The sequence below is a fragment of the Macaca fascicularis genome, chromosome 7 (genome assembly GCF_037993035.2).
Source record: "Macaca fascicularis isolate 582-1 chromosome 7, T2T-MFA8v1.1".
NCBI classification, from domain to species: Eukaryota; Metazoa; Chordata; class Mammalia; order Primates; family Cercopithecidae; genus Macaca; species Macaca fascicularis.
Genome location: NC_088381.1, coordinates 57602506 through 57622835, shown reverse-complemented (window position 1 = coordinate 57622835; position 20330 = coordinate 57602506). Strand labels below are relative to the sequence as shown.

Here is a 20330-nt window from a genome sequence, read left to right as displayed (position 1 = left end):
CACTTCTGGAGTTGGAGACAGTAAAACAAAGAGGCTCTTGTCGCTGAAGATTAGGGAAAAGTAATTCCCAAGTAAAGCCCAGGCTGGACCCAGAATTAACATCCATTAGTTTGGTTTCTTAAGTGAATCTGGTGCCAGGAACGTTTCTGGCTCTTTCTGCCCTGTGTGTGTTTCAGACTCTGGGGCAGGTCGATTGGGTTTTCCCAACATCACCAAGCCCTTTAAGTGCGTTAAATGCCTAAAAAGGGAATAAGCGTGTGATCTCAACAGATGACATCGGCATTCTCTGGTGCCAGTGGGAACAAGTGGCTTAATAATGATTTTAAGTGACCTTTGCCCATGACCCAGCAATCTCCAGTAAAGACCTACCGTGCGGAGCATGAGGCCTTTTACCTATGTGCAGGTGAGGGCTTTGAGAAAAACAGGAGTCACTCCTGTGGGTTGATGCCAGGAGAGAAGGCTTCAGGAACAATCTCAGAACACAGTCGAGAGAGCAGGGGTTTTAGCTGAGTCAACAGAAGCAGATGTCTTCCAAATTCAAATAAGTGTTTACATTAGTCTGATCTGGAGAGTAGCGTCTGGGAGACCCAGCTGACAGCTGCCCTATACAGCATTTCCACTGAAATCAGCAAAGCACTGGAGAATATGGCCCTAGAGCATAGCTCTAGGAAGTAAAGTCCGCGGGGAGCAGTTCAGCCTCAGAGTGTGATATTTCCAAGCCTGCATGTAGCAGAGACTACTGATTGTCCCCCAGTGTTTATTCTCCCCTTATTTTAGGGCAATCAAACTAATTTTCACAGGGCAAGCAATGTGTTTAGATGAAATACTGTATTTACAGGCTTTCTTGTAATGAGGTATGGCCTTGTGACCAAATTTACATCAATGAAACTTAAGAAATGTGTGGTATGGGACCACCAGGAAAGCTGCTTAAAGTGACCTAACTCAGGAGGAAGGAGTTCTGCCCTTCCATCCTCCCAGTCCTCACCTCTTTGTTGTCTCTTTCTACTGGCCTGGAACTTAGGTATACTAGTTGGAGCTCCAGCAGCCATTTTGCACCATGAGGTAACCCCAAGACTGAAAACCACATACCGAGGATGGCCGAGCAGAGGTATCTTTAATGATACTGTGGAGCTGCCATACTAACTCCAGCCTTCCTGACCCCAGATTGCTTTTATGTAAGGGAGAAATACTAGTCTCCTTGATGTTCTTTAGAAATGATAAGCATATTCCATCCTCAGGGCTTTGCACTGGCTGATTCCTATGCCTGGAGGACTCTGTTCCCAGGTATCCATCTGGCCTGCTCCCCTCACTCCTTCAGCTCTCTAGCAGAAAGGTACTACAGGATTAAGGCCTTCTGTGACCACATTTACAATAGTATCCACATTCCCCAGTCATCCATAAAACTTATTACCATCTGTCATACCACATGTCGTTTCCTTATCTGTTTATTGTCTATCTCTTTCCACTCGAATATAAGCTTCGAATGGGCTATTCTGTTTACTGCTGTGCCTCTCATCCTTAGAACAGTGCTTAACACATGGAAGGTGCTCAATAAAGATTTGTCAAGTGAATGAATGAATGGTACGATCTGATGGATGGGCTCTGCATCCTCAACTATCCTCCTAGGCCCCAGTATAAGGTTCATCAGGCCCAGGAAAGGTTGCAGGGCACCCTCCCTTGCTGTAGTCACCAAGGAACTAGGGTAGAACCAGGGCTGCCTGTGTGCAATGGGTTGAGGCAGAAGAGATGGGACAGAGCTCACTCTCCTGGCTCTAGTGGGCTTTCAAGAGGTGAAAAGCTAGGTCCTTTTCTGCCATCATCACAGTTCAGGTGTGCACCCATGACTTGGAGGCTCTTCCCAAGGCTTACAGTGTGGAGACACAGCCACAGGGCCCATGAACCAAGCCTACAACCCATATGTGCTCATCCGTTAGCCCCAAGAAATACTGGACATGTAGGGTGCTGTGATGGGCAATTTCATGTACTAATTTGGCTAGAATACCCAAATATTCTACATGTTTCTAAGAAAGTATTTTTTAGGTGAAATAAACTTAAATCAGTGGAGTAAAGCACATGACCCCCCACAGTATGGCTGGGCCTCATTTAATCAGTTTAAGGCCTTCACAATGATTCACTTCCCAGAGGAAAAGAAAATTTTGACAGCAGACTGCTTCAGATTCAAATTGCAGCTCTTCCTTGGGTCTTCAGTCAGTAACCCACCCAGCAGGTTTTGGACTTGCCATCCTCCAAATCCCATAAGCCAATTTGCTAAAAATCAATCAATCAATCAATCAATCAATCGACCTCTTTCTCCTTGGTTCTATTTCTCTGGAGAACCCTGACTACTACAGGTGCCAGTCTCTTTTCATATTCCATGGAATACCAGGAGGCCTGGGATGTCTAATAAGAAAACCCCACAAAGACCCGTGACCTCATGAATAACAGTGAGAAAACATATTAATGAATGTCTGGCAGGGAGGCTTTACACACCTTGACCCACTGGATCAAATCACGATCATAAGTGGACACAGCTGCACCTGCGGCAGTGCAGGCCTCAGAGCACAAGGGCTTTATTTGTCACTGAATGAAGGACCAGGCCTACAGCCCAAGGGAGGACCCCCGTCACAGGGTTGAGAGGGGTGCTTGAGCCCTTTGTTTCTGGAACAGCAGAGAAAATCTCATGATGGCAAGAGAGCAGGCAGCACTTTTCCAGCACACTGGCCAAAGCCGATGCGGTAACCATCCCCCTGGCAGTACCCTGGAACAGAGGAGGACAAAGGTCAGTCACAAAGTTGCTGGGCTCACCAGAACCAACAGCTAGGCAGCGGCAGTGCCCGTCAGCACACAGCTGGCCCAAGGCAGGAAGGTGCCATCAGAATCACACACATATCTTAAACACAAGAATAACCCTCCACAGAAGCTGGGCAGAGTCGCACGCAGGAGCACTTGGACTAGAACCTGGGCCCACCTCACAGCCAGGGATCCTCAGAGGAACTGCAAGGCTCAATAGCTTTCCTGTGGCTGATATGGTTTGGCTGTGTCCCCCACCAAACCTCATCTTGAGTTATAGCTCCCATAATTCCCATGTGTTGTGGGAGGGACACGATGGGAGATAATTGAATCATGGGGTGGTTTCCCCCATACTGCTCTCATGGTAGTGAATAAGTCTCATGAGATCTGATGGTTTTATAAGGGGAAACCCCTTTCACTTGGCTCTCATTCTCTCTTGCCTGCCACCATGTAAGACGTGCCTTTTGCCTTCCACCATGATTGTGAGGCCTCCCCAGCCATGTGGAACTGTGAGTCCATTAAACCTCTCCTTCTTCATAAATTACCCAGCCTCGGGTATGTCTTTATCAGCAGTGTGAAAACAGACTAAAACAGCGGTCAACAATCCCCACACGGGTTTGAGTTCAAATCCTCGCTCTGCCAATTAGCCTGAAACCAGAATACCTGAGTTCAAAGCCTAGTTCCTCCACTTACTGGCTCTGTGACCTTGGGTCCCTCTAGACCTCAGTTTCTTCATCTGTGCAATGGATCTAATGATAGTGCCCACCACACAGGACTGCTGCAAGGATGATGGGAGCAAATGCATAGAAAACTCTGAGAACAGTCTTAGTCCCCATGTGAAATACCCTGTAAGCATCAGTCATTATAACCTTTATGAGCTGGGTGGCTGGGAACAAGCTGTTTAACTTCAGAACTCACCTCCCTCATCTACAAACAAGAAAAACAATGCTTATCTCTCAAGGTTGTAAGGATTAGACTAAATATTTCAGTGAAATTCCCAGTACATCTCAGAAACTAATAAATACTAGTTTCATTCATTTAATTCCATTTCAATAAGGCTGATGGAAAAGCAGAGAGAAGTCCATCTCTGCCCTTGAGAGCGGTCCACTTAGAGGGAGTGGGAGGTCTGGATGAGAGATACAGAGAAATGTCTACAAGGTGCTGAGTGAGCAGCATGGAGGGAAAGGGAGCAGGGAGCGGGGACATCTGAGCCAGGCCTTGACAGGTAGCTAGGAGTTCATTAGGGAAGACACATGAAAATGCCACTCCAGACAGAGGGAAAAACATGTGCAAAGGCTCAGAGACTCAAGCATTTGTCACATCTGTTCAGTGAGGCTGTCCTTTGGGGGACCCTAAGAAGCCAGGTTACCAAGGGCTCTGAGAAGCCATGGTAAGGTGTTTGAACCTCATTCTAAGGACAATGAGGTGACACAGAGGAGTGTTCAGCAACTTTCACTTATCAGAATCAAGTCAATACAGAGGCCTTCAGGCACCTGGGTTGAATTGCTTCTCAAAGGCCCCGAGCCACATGAAAGCCAGAAGAGGCAGTGACAGGGCACCACTGAGACGACACCAGGCCCAGGATGGAGGCAAAGCCACTTCTGGGGATGCTAATGACCTTGAGTTACAGAAAAATACTATTAGATCCCCTCGCCTGCTGGAGGCAAGCTCCAAACATGGAGCTGTGCTTTCTGCTACCCAATGTGAAGAGAAGAAATGATGCATTACAAGATCCCAGAAGCCAAGAGAAAGAAATCCGAGCACAATGCTGAGAAGACTCATAGCCGTCTGACACCGAGACCAAGGGTGGATCCGCACGACAGGGTCAACGACATCTTCAGAACAAGCCCTACCGGCCCGAAAGGGTACAGCTTCTCTGAGGTGGTCCTCATGGCCACCCCTGCCCAGCAGCAGCTCAACCCAGCATGTTTCCTCGGCCCTCTCCCTTCCACTGCCTGGTCATCTGAACGGGCCTTCCGGCTCGGGCCACTCTGACCACTCTCCTTCTCTGGAAAGGCAGCAGCTTGAACACCACAGTGGCATTCCCAGAATTTTTGGTCCTGGAGCCCCTTACCCTCCCTGGCGCCAGCACAGTAAAGCCAGCCTCCCTGGCTGGGCGCACCCCATGACCCACATGCTGACAACGTGCAGGGATGCCCTTTGTCAAGAACTATGCCCTCGCCTCTTCTGTTGCTCAGTTTCATTATTTTCTGTCAGTCACTTTTCCATCTCAGTGCTCAGAAATATCCACACCACTGGAGGAAAAAAAAAAAGCCTATTAAAGTAAAACTGGCTCCCAGCAGAAATTTATTAAACAACTATCAAAACAACTAACTCGGAACTGCAGCATTTTTAAAGAGCCTTCTCCCAAACATGGTCCTGAAGGAGAACGGTCACCGCTTCTACTCCCTGGGACCCCTGGCCACCCTTGCCCAGGAATTCTGTGCCAGGCAAGGGAAGCAATAAAGCTAGAGAGAGAAACTAGAATAAACAGAGACACAGGAAGACCAGGTGGCAGATGCCACCACTGAGAGATACAGGGAAAGAAACGAAAGACTTTTGCTCAGATATTGTTTCCAAATAATGTCAGATACCAAGAAAGAATCCACAACAAACCACAACTATCAACACATCTAAGATCCGAAGGAGAGTGGGAAATGCATGTGTCCAGCAGTGCAGAGCCATCTGTGCAAATGCCTGTGAGAACACATTCTTGCAAGTTGCAAGCTGAACACTAGATGGGGCTTGTGAGCAAGACTAGGGGATGGATGAGTTACACCAAGACCATCAGAGATTTTTGTTAATTGTTGGTTTGTTTACTTCACCTGTTCTCTTGCTGAACATTTTGTGGTTTTTGGACTCTCAGAAATGAGAATCTCATTGCACTACTTAAAGAGGCAAGAGGACACAAGGGTTCAGAGCACAGCTCCTGGAGCCCAGCTGCCTGTGTTCAAACCCTGGCTCCACCCTGTATCGCCTGTGTGATCCTGGGTAAGTATGCATCTTTCTGGGTCTCAGTTTCCACATCTGAAAAATAGAGACAATAAAAGTAGCTGCCTTGTTAGGAATAGAAAATGTACTGCAGGTAAAGCACTTGGCAGAGTGTCTGGCCTGCAGTAAGTGCTGCGGCATTGGCTGATGCCAGCACTTCTGAATGTTCTATCACATTTCCAATGGTTAGAAATTGATCTGGGGAAGAAGCATCCGTGAAGAGCAAGCAGGGAAATGAGAGGCAGCCATAAAGGCATCTGAGCAGGTACAGAGAAGGAGGAGGAAAGCCAGGAAGAGCTGAAGAAACCATGTGTGGCTTTCAAGCAAGAAAGCAGCTCAGCAGGGCCACGTGACCAGTGAAGTCGTAGAAGGTGACGGCAGAGCTGTCCGCCGACACGGGGCACCTTTGCACAAGGTAACACAGCTGACGCACCACCTCCACCTGCCTGCTCCTCTGCTTACCCCCTCTTTTCCCCCATAAACACACAGCCCAAATTTTAGCAATATGCACTCATTTGAGTTTTTCAGTGGTCCCCTTCTGTATGAAATTCTCTTTTTTATTTTTATTAATATATAATGTATGCCTCTCATCTTAGCAAATTATAATTCTTCTTTCTTGGTTCCAGGGGATTTTGCGCATCTGTTCCCATTTCCCTCTTCACTTGCCAACACATGCTTCTTCAGATCCAAGGAACTGCCTTCCCTGAATTCCTCTGCTGGCCTCCAAAAATCCTTCTGGAGCAAGGCATTGTATACACAAACAAACATGGAAATGACTCTCATGGCATCTTGGCTCCTTTCTCAATCCTTCCCTGGCTCAAATGTCAAGAACACATGTGCATTCCAACTGCTAAATACCAACCTCCTTTCTTCCAGGCCCTGGACAGCTGCCTGGTCTAGCATGGCTTAGTCAGGGGCCCTTATCACACTGACAACAGAGAGCTAAAGCCACCATTTTCTCTTCTGCCATCATCTCTTTCCTTCCTTTCCCCAAATCAAAACCTCAGAAAGTGCTTTCACTCAATCCACAGAACCGTGACCAAAGGCCTGCGGTAGGTCTGGCAAGCATTGCAGAAAGACTAGAAACAAACCCAGCAGGGGAATCAGAAGACCTCGGTTGCAGCCTGGCTTCCCCAGTTGTGGGACTTTTGTCAAGTAACCTGCCTTCTATCAGCCTAAGTTTTCTACTCTGCAAAATGGAGGCAATGATATATTACCAAATCGCTATTGTGAGTAAAAAATGAAATAAGGAAGGTGGACATGCCTACAATATGGTTGGCTACTAGCAGATGTTCAGTAAATATTGTCAAATGCAAATTAGAGAGGTTTAATTAGGCTGCAGAAATGTGAGCAAAATGGGTATTTATTGACTAATAATGGGTATCATCTGCTGTTTTGAACTCGGCCTGCATCTTCTCTACCAAATCCACTTTATTCAAAGAACTAACCAACAGCCACACTGAGCATGCACTATGTGGTTGCTACTTGGACTAAACTTCGCTCTCCAAGAGCTCTGGAGTGGACTAAATTATGGCCCCCAAAGACATACAGCCGAATCCCTAGGACCTGTGAATGTTACCTTATATAGTAAATTTTTTGGAGATGTGATTAAGTTAGGATCTTAGAATGAGGAGATTGTCTAGGTGGGCCCTAAATACTATCACATGTGTGTTATACGAGAGAGGTAAAGGAGATGAGACAGAAGAGGCGGCGACAATGTGACTGTGGAGGCAGAGATCGGCACGATGTGGCCACAAGCCAAAGAGGCTTCCACCAGACGCTGGAAGAGGCCAGGGACAGACGCTCCCCAGAGTTTCCAGGAACGTGGCACTGCCAACACGAGGATTTTGAACTTGTACCTTATAGAACTGTGAGAGAATACATTTCAGCTGTTTTAAGCCACAAAGTTTGCGGTACTATGTTACTGAGGCCACAGGAAACTAACACAAGCTTTTAGTTAAGCACAGAAACTGACATGAACATCATTAACCAGAATTCTGTATTTTCCATGAATTGCTAGCAGAGAGGACAGAGATATTGATTCTACCTGAGTAACCAGAGAAGGTAACATTTGGGCTGAGCCCGTGTATATCCAAGGGTTTGCAGGTAATGAGAAAAGCAACTCTCTTATCACAGAGGGTTACGTATTAGAACGAGACTGTAAGACTAAGCAGGTAGAGCAGAATCAGAGGGGAAGATATTGATTTGTTGAAACAGCAGCTTTGAGAAGACCTTGAGTGGAAGAGTAATGGGAAAAGCAAACATGAAGGTTCATTTTTCAGGCACCATGAGCAGGATGGATTGCAAGGGCCTGGTGCAAAAGCTCGTCTAGGATTTCAGGCCTGGAAGGGTGATGGTGTGGAGTGGGTCCGCGGCACAGAGATGGCAGGACATTTTCCAAGGATGCCCAACAGACTGTGCTGATGAAACGGGGGCAAGGTTCCAGCCCATAGATTGTCAGCGGTACGAAGACAGTCAAGGAAGGAGGGGCGAGGGTGACAATTAGGCATCCCAAGGGAAATGTGTGGTCAGCAGGTGGAGAGCAGGACATGGAGTGTTAGTGCAGAGGTCGGGCACCACCTCGCCCCAGGGTGGCTGTTCTACTGGGCAAGCAGGTGCCACTGCTTGTCACTTCATGCAGGGATCCCATTAAGAAGAGGTCAAGAGGCAAAGCCTTCTAAAAACTGGGTTCTGGAAAAAAGCAGCAATGACAATAAAGAAAACTATGAAAAGATGACCATCATCGCCATTTTTAAGCACTCACAAGGTAACATGTCCTCTGATAGGTGCTTTAGACACTATCAAAGGTGTTAAACACCTAGGTTCTGAAGATAAGCTGCCTGGAAAGGAAACCAGATTTCATTATTTACTGGCTGCAGATCTGGGGCAACTCATTTAACCCCACTACGCCTTCACTTTCTCATCTGTAAAATGGCGCAGTCACGACACTGGAATATAAACCCAGAAGAGCAGAGACTTCATTTGTCTTTTTACCACCAGAACCCCAAGATGGGACTCAGAGTAGGTGCTCAATAAATGTCTACAAAGGGAATAAACGAGTTCATTTAATCTTTACAACTATGCTGTCAGGTTACGTATTGTATTCACTCCATTTTAAAGATGAAGAAGCCTGGGCACGGTGGCTCACGCCTGTAATCCCAGCACTTTGGGAGGCCAAGCCGGGCAGATCATAAGGTCAGGAGTTTGAAACCAGCCTGGCCAACATGGTGAAACCCCGTATCTACTAAAAACACAAATATTAGCCAGGTGTATTAGGAGAGCTTTTAGTTAATCATGGAAACTGACACGTACACAATTAGCACGCCTGTAATCCCACCTACTCAGGAGGCTAAGGCAGGAGAATCGCTTGAACCTGGGAGACGGAGGTTGCAGTGAGCCGAGACTGTGCCACCACACTCCAGATTAGATGACAGAGCAAGACTCTGACTCAAAAAAAAAAAAATTAAAGATGAGGAAAACCTGAGTCTCAGAAAGGTTAAATAACTTAATGAAGGTCGCACAGCTGGTGGGGGACCTGGGAGTCCAACCTGAATCTTTCCAGCTCTAAAGAGTGTGCTGCTAACCACTATGGTGCCCTTCCCCTCTATTAGTAAAATGTGGTAGGCAGAATGGCCCCCCAGAAGACTTAAGAGGCACCCTTGCCTCCTCGCAATGGGCTGCTGGGAAGCCTCAGCCACTAACTCAGCTGAACCTTCCTTGATCCTAGTCATAGCTCACCAAGTTTCTGCACAGGAGGTTTGCTGCAAAGTCTAGACCCTGAGGAACCTGCCAGGATTTTATAATTTTGCTCAGGGAGAAGGGAGACCAAGCAGAATGTCTACAGTCTTTCTGACCTGGGGAGACTCACGCTTGAAGTCCTGGGTAGCCATAGCTGTGGGGAAGGACAGAACAAGCAGGCAGAGGCTCTGGGAGGCAGAGTCAGGATGCATTAGAACAGATGGCTTCATGGCCAGGTGGAAGCGTCCCGCAGCTAGAACAGTGCACGGCGGGCAAGGAGAAAGATGAGCTGCTGGGTTTGGCAGCCCTCACCTGTTATGATGACTTCATCCCCGTCCAGCAGAAACTTCCTGGTCTGACCATTCCCCAGGCTGATGGGCTTCGTTCCCTTCCACGACAGTTCCAGCATGGAGCCGAAGCTTTCTGGCTCCTTATTCACAGGAAAGGAAAGAAAGAATACCATGAATTTATGCCTTGGCTCTGGCATGGACCATGCTCAGCAAGATCTGGGAGTCCCGAGAAGCAGCAGGGGCCCTCATGCCCCTCAGAAACACTGTCTCGGCCTTGGTGGGATCACTGCAGAGATGCCTTTGAGACTTGGAACTCTGCCCCTTCTTCCTGTGGGGACAGCAATGGTTCCACTAAGGACATCGCTTATTTAGGAATCAGTGAATCCCTGACCAGAGTGCCCAGTGCCCCCTGCAGCATCCCCTCCCCACTCTGGAGGCTGCAGTTTGCCCAGATACTGTGATGCTTAACACCCTCCTGTCGACAGCTCGTGGAACAAGAGAGCTCGGCGAGGCCCCTGCAGGGAGTGACTGACGCATGCACCACCCCAAGGTCATCGTCTCCGAAGGTTCTGTGACTCCCGCAGGCTTACAGGGGGACAAGTGGGCAGGAAGGGGCACAGCAACATGGCCACCTCATCCTGGGAGGGTACAGTGTGAGATGGTGACAACAAGACACTATCACTGTCTCCTGACTCCTCCCCACGTGTCACTGTGCTGCTCCCCTACAGAGGCAGAGACCCAGGCCTCCGTTCTCACACCAGTCTCCTTAGGTTTGCATTTGGATGAGAAGTCCCTACTGCACCCAGAGAGAAAGGCTATGAGGAAGACAGAGTTGTGAGATACACCCACCTTGGGCCTGAAATTCCTTCTTGAGGGTGAGCTGAGGGCCCTCGGGGCTGTGTGGGGAGTAGGGATGCTCTGTGTGGGCAGCCCTCAATGCAGCCAAATACTCACCGGCCCACTGATGGTCCCAGTAGCCAAGAGGTCCCCCGGCCGCAGGTTGCAGCCATTGACAGAGTGGTGAGTAAGCTGCTGCAGCATCGTCCAGTACATATACTGTGGGCAACGGACGCAAGGTGGAATGAGCAGCTGCAGGCTCAGCCTAGCATCCCGGAGGCAACTGAGCACAGCCTGCCCTGCTCACGACCACCTTCCCTGGCCTTTTCCCAGTCCCGAGCTCCCCCAGCCAGCTCTCTCCAGGCCCTTATAGCAAGGACACACTGTCCTCCTAGGGAGCTGCCCAGAGACTTCCCTCAAGCTCTTTCATCTCCTTCACAAGCTCCGACCTCAGCTCCTCTGCTACCTCAAGCCCACACTGACCACCTTCTCCAAGCAGCATCCCCTAGGGGCTGACCTTGCTGCTCAGTCCCTCAGCCTGCAACATGCCCATGTGTACAACACTCCACTCTGCCCTGGGAACACCCTCCAGTCCTGCATTGGGAGAGTCTAAGTCCTCACCACAGCAGAGGCTTCTTGTGAACAAAGCCCTTGCTCCCATTCTCCCATGCCGGCCCTTGGGATGGACACTGAGCAATGGAGCTGAATGATTCAAACACAATGTCAGGGCAGGCCAAGAAGTGATGGAGAGCTATGGGAGGTCAGGCTGTGGGCAGAAGGGTCCAAGGTACCACGTGCCCACCGAGACACTCAGAGGCAATGCACGCCCACGCCTGTCCCACGCCACAGCTTCTCACATCGCCACTCCTATAGTCATACATCCCAGCATAGGAAGCCCAAAAGATGGATTCTTGCCCACAAGCCCCCACAAGGAGGCCCCTTAATTTCTTCTTACTAGCCTAAGGAGCCCAGAATAATATTAAATTAGAAGGGAAATTAGGGGAACTAGGAATGGTTCAATGATTCAGAGGATATTCAAAAGGCCAAGAAACAAATGAACCATAAACATATGACTAACATGCCCAGCTGCATTAGTCATTAGGAAAATGCAAACTGCAGTCACAATCCCCGGCACAGTTTGAATGAAAAGGCAAACACCACCAGGGCTGACGAGGATGTGGAGCAGGCAAAATGCTTACATGCTGCTAGTGGGAGTATATACTGGTATAACCACTTCAGAAAACTGTTTGGAAGTACTCCTAGGCTGAATCTACGTGTACTCTATGACCCAGCAAGCTTATTACTGGATATACACTCAACAGAAATGTGCACATATGTGCACCAAATGTGTGTACTAAAATGTTCACAGTAACTCTACGATAGCCAAAAACAATGGAAACAACCAAATGTCCATCAATTGTGGAATTGATGTGACTTAAAAAAATAAATCAAGTGTGGAATATATATATTGTGCAACACTAGAAGGCAATGAGAAAAATAAGCTATCACTGCAAAGAGCAACAGGGTCGAATCTCACAAATATAACACTAAAACAAAGAAGCCAGCTAGAAAAGAATACATGCTATCCTATGATTCCATTTCCATAAAACTGAAAAACATAAAAAAAAAATATGGTAATAGAGGTCAGGAGAGGAGTGACCTTTGCTGTAGGGAGTGATTAAGTGACCTGGCGGGGCCCAGGGGTCTGCTGAGATGCTGGAAATGTCCCATTTCTGATCTGGGTGCTGGTTGCACAGGGATGTTCATTTTAGGAAAACTCTTCTAGCTATACATGTATAATATGCACTTTTTAAAATTTTTATTTTTTGAAATAGGGTCTTGCTCTATCACACATGCTGGAATGCAGTGGCGTGATCATGGTTCACTGCAGCCTCAACCTCCTGGGCTCAAGTGATCCTCCTGCCTCAGCCTCCCAAGTAGCTGGGACCACAGGTGCATGCTACCATGCCCGGCTAATTTTTTTACTTTTTACAGAGACAAGGTCTCATTATGTTGCCCAGGCTGGTCTCAAACACCTAGGCTTAAGTGATCCTCCCACCTCGGCCTCCCAAAGAGCTGGGATTACAGTAATGTGTGCATTTTTATCTATGTGTATTACGTTTCAATTACAAGTTCACTTAAAAAATAAGTCACTCTCACCAATACAGCCCCTGGCAGGACAGGATAAACCAGGAACGAGACCTTTACAGGAACACCTATTGTCCCCCAAGAAAATCCCTGGCCACATTTATGCAGCCTCTGTGTTGAGAGAACTCTGTGACCCCATGGCCGCTCCTAAAAGAGACAGGCCATGGAAGCTCCAGGCCCACAGGCTGAGCCATCATCATATCCCAAAAGCAATGCCCTCCTCCTGCTCCTGCCAAGAAGAAGAGTCTCTCTTTCCCCCAATTCTAAGAAGCAGTCTGATCAGCGCCAAAACTTACCTTAGAATTGGACTTGCATATGGTAGCCGCCTGGCTCATTCCTTCTCCTGTTGGAAAGAAAAGCAATATTGATGAAAACTTAATTCCATGCTTCAGGGAGGCAAATAAAAAAAGAATTGTTCTGTGGCTAAAGCTTCCCATCGTCCAACATGATTTCACTTAAAGTCTGTGAAACAATTAGCTCCTAGGACATCAGAGCTGGGATGTCCAGGGTTGGCCAATACATGCGCACGAGTCACCACTTCCTCCTCCCACGCCTACAGCAGGCGGCATTAACTGATCACAGCGCATGTTTGCTCTGAGTCCACATGCAGCCTCAGAAATCCTTCTTAACACAGTGAACCTGGCACCCACAAATCCACTGGAGATAGTGTGCCATTTGAAGGCTACTTGTGACCTTTGACCAAGGATAACCTGCTGTCCCCTCAGGAGTCCTCTGGATAGCTGGGTCATCTGTCCCCTGCCAAGCTCCTCCAGTGATGGGCAATGTGCTACTTTACAATGGACTAAACAATATTTACTAAACATCTACTACATGCAAGTTACCGGACTGTTGTTGTTCCACTTCTGAACAACACTAATAAGTAGAAAGCTCCTCTGCTCCCTCAAAACCTGGCTTCAGGCCGGGCGCGGTGGCTCAAGCCTGTAATCCCAGCACTTTGGGAGGCCGAGACAGGCGGATCACGAGGTCAGGAGATCGAGACCATCCTGGCTAACACGGTGAAACCCCGTCTCTACTAAAAAATACAAAAAACTAGCCGGGCACGGTGGCGGGCGCCTGTAGTCCCAACTACTCGGGAGGCTGAGGCAGGAGAATGGCGTGAACCCGGGAGGCGGAGCTTGCAGTGAGCTGAGATCCGGCCACTGCACTCCAGCCTGGGCGGCAGAGCGAGGCTCCGTCTCAAAAAAAAAAAAAAAAAAAAAAAACCTGGCTTCCTCCCTTGGTCCTAACTTCCCCTCTGAGGTGGCACAGAACAGATGTGCTCTTCAGCCATGCGAATTCTGGGTCCCCCAAGCCTGCTCCTCCCCAGACCCTTTCACCTAGATCCCAACTCAGAACATCAGAACTGCAAATGCAAGACTACATCTCTGGACACCATGCTTTCTGGATAATTTTGTCCCTTCTCCACCAGTGGCCTCCCCTGGGTGAGTTCACCTCTAGGCAGGCAGGATGAAATATCTAGGATGAAACCAGATAGAAAATACACTCCAAGCATGCATAGTGAGTGGCAGGAGGCCAACCTAGAACTTGTGATGCTTGGATTGAGTCCCAGCCCTGCCATTAGCCAGGTAGGTGGCTCGGGGTGAATCCTTCTCCTCTCTGAGCCTCAGCTACCTGACCTGGAACCTGAAAGAGCAGGTCCAGCACAGCTTCCCAGGGGGCCCTGAGCAGCCAGGAGGCTCTCTGTGGCAGCCTTTTCTCCGTGGAGCATCCTGCTCCCATGGCAACAGCTCCTCACTCCTGCAGGGTACTGAGCCTCCTGACAGGAACCACCTCATGAAGGGCCGAGACCCTGGAACTGGCAGTGAGACAGACACGGCAAAGGCTGGTGTGTGCAGACACAGCAGATGGAAGAATGGAATGGAGCTGGCTGGGCGCGGTTGCTCACACCTGTAATCCCAGCACTTTGGGAGGCTGAGGCAGGTGGATCACCTAAGGTCAGGAGTTCGAGAACATCCTGACCAACTTGAAGAAACCCCGTCTCTACTAAAAATACAAAATTAGCCAGGCATGGTGGCACATGCCTGTAATCCCAGCTACACAAGAGACTGAGACAGAAGAATTGCTTGGACCCAGGGGCGGGGGTTGTGGTGAGCCGAGATCGTGCCATTGCACTCCAGCCTGGGTAACAAAAGTGAAACTCTGTCTCAGAAAAAAAAAAAGAGAAAAAAAAAAAAGAGAAAGGAATGTAGCTAAAAAGGAGATGTGGCCAGAGTGTGGCTAGGAGGTCTGTTTGTGGCCACCAGGCAAACCCTCTCCACCTGAGGGCCTCTATTGGGACTGGAAAATGACACCTGACTCTTCCTAGGTACAGACCCTGTCCCAGACCTTTGCATGAATTGACATGTTTGGTCCTCACAACACACCATGAGGTCAACGCCATTATTATCCCATTTCATAGATGACAAATGAGGACATGGCCAGGTTGGGCAACTTGCCCAAAGTCCCGCAGGTGAGGAGCAGAGTCATGGCCTGCAGAGCCAGTCTCTTTATTACCAACTCTCTGCCGGTCTGTTCACGGAGCTGGGCTGAGCAGCCACAGGGAGATGTGGGCCCTGTCTACCTCAGGGCTGGCCCAGTGTGGGGATCTCAGGCCTGTCTGCAAGACACTCAGGGCTGGCCCAGGGTGGGAATCTGGGGCCTTGATGCGCTGGCTCTGTGTGGCCCCAGGGGCTCAGCCAAGCCTCCTGCGAGCAGACCCACAAGGACATGCTTTCAAACAGGCACTCAATGAAATGTGCCACCCACCACAGAAGTGAGGGTCAGTAGCGATATGTGAGCGGGGCCCAGGCAGCCCCTGGAGAGGCTGGAGACGGGATTCAAGTGGAAGACAGAGGTGCCGGACTCCATCCTTTCAGCCCTATCACTGAGAGCTCAGTGATAGGGTTAATGCCCTGTGGGTCCAGTTAGGTTCCCAGTGAGCACCAGAGCGTCTCCTCCCCTCCTATTTTATGTTATTCTATTCTATTCTATTCTATTCTATTCTATTCTATTCTATTCTATTTTTTTGAGACAGAGTCTCGCTCTATCGCCCAGGCTGGAGTGCAGTGGCGCCATCTCGGCTCACTGTAAGCTCCGCCTCCTGGGTTCATGCCATTCTCCTGCCTCAGCCTCCTGAGTAGCTGGGACTACAGGCGCCCACCACCACACCAGGCTAATTTTTTGTATTTTTAGTAGATGGGGTTTCACCGTGTTAGCCAAGATGGTCTCGATCTCCTGACCTCATGATCCACCCGCCTCGACCTCCCAAAGTGCTGGGATTACAGGCGCGAGCCACCGTGCCCGGCCCTCTTTCCTTTAGAAGAGCCACACGTCTCCAGGGCTGTAGCATGTGCCCCCACCCTTGCCAAAGCTCAGGAGCCTTCAGGACAAGGCACACAGGCACACATTCCCTCAGAGCTCCTGGCCATGTCAATCCCCCCACGACATACCTTTCAGGGCAACAGAGAGGTTGATGTCAAATGTGTAGGGCCGATCATGGCAGAGATACGGCAGAGGCCTGGGGTCCTGGGAGGGCAAAGCACAGCACAGAGGTCACTGGCAGGTGGGCTGAGCTCATCTGGCTGGGCCCCCAGACCAGTCAGGCCCCCGGCAGCACCTGTTCCCCCAGGCAGAGGGTCTGAGACAGCAGGAGCATTCCCTCTCCAGGATCCCAGCACTGTGTCCCTGGATAGCAGTGGGGGGATCATACTGTGGGGCTCCAGGAAAAGCAGCCAAGGAAGGGGCATCAGCAGGTCAAAGGTCACAGAAGCCAAACCAGAGATATTCCTGTAAGCCACGGGAGGGGAGAGAAAGGGAAGGTGGGCAGCAGACAAGTCAAGATGGGGAACAAAGCATGGCCTGTGAGGAAAGGCTGGGGCCTGAAAGGGCATTGCAGGGCCCCTGGAAGGCAGAGGGGTCACAAAAGAAGCAGACAGCCCTGGCTGGTGTTGGAGCCAGCGAGGGAGACAGCTTGGGTGGCTGGGCCAGAACATCTGCACTTCGGCCAAAAACAGTGTTTTCCAAAGCATGGTACGTCAGTCACCCATGGGACGTGAGATCGTTTTTGGTGATTCTAATAGTTATGAAACACTGTAGCTAGTGATGCCAGTAGGAATATAAAGTTCCCTTCTTAATATATTAAGTTTTAAACTGGGAGCCACTCTGAAGAAAAACATTAAGTAAATAATAGTTCAGAAGGGGTAACAGTAGTGATGATTGTACATAAATGGTGTTCAGGAAGGGCTGGCACAGAGGAGTGTGGGCAAAGCCTTGTGATGACAGACCCGGAAGAAGGCAGATGACTGGAGGACAAGCAGAGAGAGGCTGTGGCCTTCCGGCCCTAGGGAGACTAGACAGGGCTGCTGTCGGCTAGAGAGAAAGCCACGTCCTGAACACTGAAAATGAGCAGGGGTGGGCAGGGAGCAGCGAGGAGAGAGCAAGGGGCAAGTGTGAAAGCCCCACAGTACTTCACTAGAACTGGCTTGCAGGGAAAGACCTCAAGGTTGATTGTAGCACAGCAAACATGAGATGACCCCAGAGGCAGAGGAACACGGGATAGCGGTGTGGGTGCAGGACCTGCACAGGGTGTTGCTAGAGGCCCCCAGCAAATGAGTGGTGAGATGCTCAAGTGAGGATGTGCAAATGGCTGGGAGCTTGGCCTGGATCCCCACAGGGAGGTCAGAATTGGAGAGGGGCATCGTGAGGACTCAGAGACACTGGAGAACGAGGACAGGTCACATGCCAGAAGCCAAGGGGTGAGGCAATGCCAACAAGAGTGAGGGGCCACAGGAAGTCCATGCTGAAGGGAACACAAGGTCATGACACTGGCTATCGGGTCACAGGTGACTCTGGCCAGATGTTGCCAGTGATGGAGTGGGGCAGATTGCAAGAGGCTGAGAAGGGGGGACTGGGACCAGGGGTCAAGGCCTAGGCCCAGTGGTAGACCCAGTGGTGCTGGGAACCAGAGGCTGCCGGGACTCCCTTGTTGCTGGACTCCAAACTGCATTCTATGAGTTGGGATCCAGGTGGCGCCATTTGCACAGAACACGATTTGATGGCCACCTGGGAGGTTGTGCAATGTTGGTACCTGCAGGGACTCCTCCTACCAACTGGCCAGATCCCCTGGTCTTGCAAGATTCTTAAGGTTACAAAATCCTGTGTTTTCTCCAAGAACTGTGCCAGGGTCAGGGAAACCATAAGGGAGAATGATGCCCTGGCTGCCTGGAGGTAATTGTGGCCAGGAACTCCCAGGCACTCCACTGTGGGCATGCCGTGGGCACAGGGCTTCCTTCCCGATGGTCTGCATGCCCGGCATGTCCACTCAGTGGGCAAGCAGGCTCGGAGGCAGCAGGGCTGGGTTTGGGAGCTTCCTGCAGAGAGTGTGCTTACCTGCTTCGGGTTGGGCACAGCAAAGGGCATGAGAGCATCCATGGGCACCACCCACGGAGAGATGGTGGTCCCAAAACTCTTCCCAAGGAATGGCCCGAGAGGGACATATTCCCACTTCTGAATGTCTCGTGCTGCAGAAGAAGGGCGCACCCGGGACTTACAAAGGCTGATCAGGGCCTCTCCCCAAGACCCCCTCCTGCCCTTGACCAAGGAGAAAAGACACCCAGCACAGCCCCTCCACAAAGCTCAGCCCCAGCCAGGCTGCCCCAGGACCAAGGGGCAAGAGCATCCAATGCCAAGGACAGAGGTCCTTTGAGGCCACTGTGCCAGGCTACAGCAAAGAGAAGGATGACCCAACGGTAGTCAGGATATCCCCCAGGAAGGGGCCGGAAGCTCATCCTCAAACTATGAGGGAGACACTTCCTGGGGCTTACGGTGCCACCTTCCTCCCACGTATCACAAAGGGTTGAGGGCTCAGGCTCAGAAGCTGGACTGTTTTGCTTCAAATCTTAGTTCAGCAATTAACTGAAATCTCCCTGTGCCTCAGTTCCTCATCTGCAAAATGGGAATGATAATATTGCACATGCCACGTAGGGATCAGCGGGAGAATATATGTAGGATGTTAAGCACGAGGCCTGACACATAAGTGCTCAGTAAATATTAGTTATGGTGTCAGCCGTGTCCCTAGCCACTCATGAGGAAACTGGAGCTCAGAGGAGTTAAGTGAGTGGCCTGAGTTCTTAGAGCTGAAACTTTGTTTGATACCCAAACCCACACTCTCAGTCACTGCATCAACTGCCACTTTTGACCTGCACCAGATCTTCAGCTTCTATGAAATTGCCCCCAGTCCCCAGCCTCCTCCACCTCATCTCCACAGGAGCAGAACTCCAGTAATTACCACTCCAGTCGTTCATAAGGACCATCCCAAAAATGTGCTCATGGGCCTTGGAAATGGGGATCGGCTCTCCCAATCTGTTTCCAGGGCCTACAAAAAAAGCCTGACATGGGGGAGAGTTCATTAGAATCCGGAGCTGATCTGCCCGCCCAGGTCACTTGTCACCTAGAGAGCAAAGGTCAAGTATTTCCAAACTCCAGCCATGGATCAGGACTGCCACAGGGGCCTGGCAAGAATCCACTGTGTTTCTAAGTCAGAGGTCGGGTAGACGCCTCAGGAAAGCAGTGTGCAGTGGTGTGCCCTGCCCCCGCCCCCAGCCTTCCTTCCATGCCCCTGAGCTCCACAGCAGCCTCCCCTCCCTTCAGTGCATCCCAGACCACTCTGCTCTTTCCTCTTCGTCCCATACAGGCTTTGCCTTTCAAGACTTGACAGCTACATGGGGCTTGTAAAACTGAAACTATCAGAGTTTGTATTCATGTCATGAAAAGCCAGGCCAGACACTGTGGCTCACGTCTATAATCTCAGCACTTTGGGAGGCTGAGGTGGAAGGATCACTTGAGCCTAGGAGTTTGAGACAAGCCTGAGCAACATAGTGAGACCCACCTCTACAAAAAATAAACAAAATTAGCCAGGCATTGTGGCACCCGTCTGCAGTCCCAGGTACTTAGGAGGCTTATGTGGGTGGACTGCTTGAGCCAGGGAGGTCAAGGCTGCAGTGGGCCAAGATCACGCCACTGCACTCCAGCCTGGGTGACAGAGCAAGACCCTCTCTCAAAAAAATAAAATAAAATAAAAATAAAACTTTTTTAAATGAAAAACCAAAAGACTGCCTCCTTCATGCAGCAAATAGTGCCAGAGAGAGCACACCCCACAGCCTCTAACCCCAATCCATCACCCCACTACCTCTAAAGAAAAACAGCACCAACGTGATGTCCATGAACCAACAGACTAGCCAGACATCATTAGAAAGAAAAAATTGGGAAAATCTCTTTTGAAAACACATAGACTCAGCCATGACATTTGCAAAACTTAGTCACCATTGTATTTGTTCTGTGGCAGTAAACATTGCAAACTTTTCATCAAGATAAAAAAAGAACCGAAAACACTATCTTATGGAGAATCCCACAACCTTCAGTCCAGGTGACCTGGGTTCTCTGCCCCAACCATTTCTCCACACGCTGACTCTCTCTGTCTTTTCTCTCTCCCTCTCAACAGGGACCAACATGGGTGAAGTGTCTGCCTGCAGAGTCCTT

General features: G+C 49.8%; 1 protein-coding gene across 9 annotated transcripts in view; it reads right to left on the bottom strand.

Moving 5' to 3' along the window:
- Positions 1-2532: 2532 nt before the first annotated feature.
- Positions 2533-20330, bottom strand: part of FAH (fumarylacetoacetate hydrolase) — a 36186-nt gene continuing 18388 nt past the window's right edge. For 5 of the 9 annotated variants that reach the window (XM_005560248.4, XM_005560249.5, XM_065548276.2 and 2 more), the window contains 7 exons: positions 19081-19180; positions 18183-18313; positions 16244-16319; positions 13091-13137; positions 10764-10865; positions 9832-9949; positions 2533-2758 (listed from right to left, as the gene is read on the bottom strand). In XM_005560248.4, the coding sequence (XP_005560305.3) occupies positions 2679-2758; positions 9832-9949; positions 10764-10865; positions 13091-13137; positions 16244-16319; positions 18183-18313; positions 19081-19180 (654 nt within the window). In that variant the 3' untranslated portion in view covers positions 2533-2678. The remainder of the gene's footprint in view (positions 2759-9831; positions 9950-10763; positions 10866-13090; positions 13138-16243; positions 16320-18182; positions 18314-19080; positions 19181-20330) is intronic. The other 4 variants (XM_073996510.1, XM_073996511.1, XM_073996509.1 and 1 more) reach the window with 1 other exon arrangement.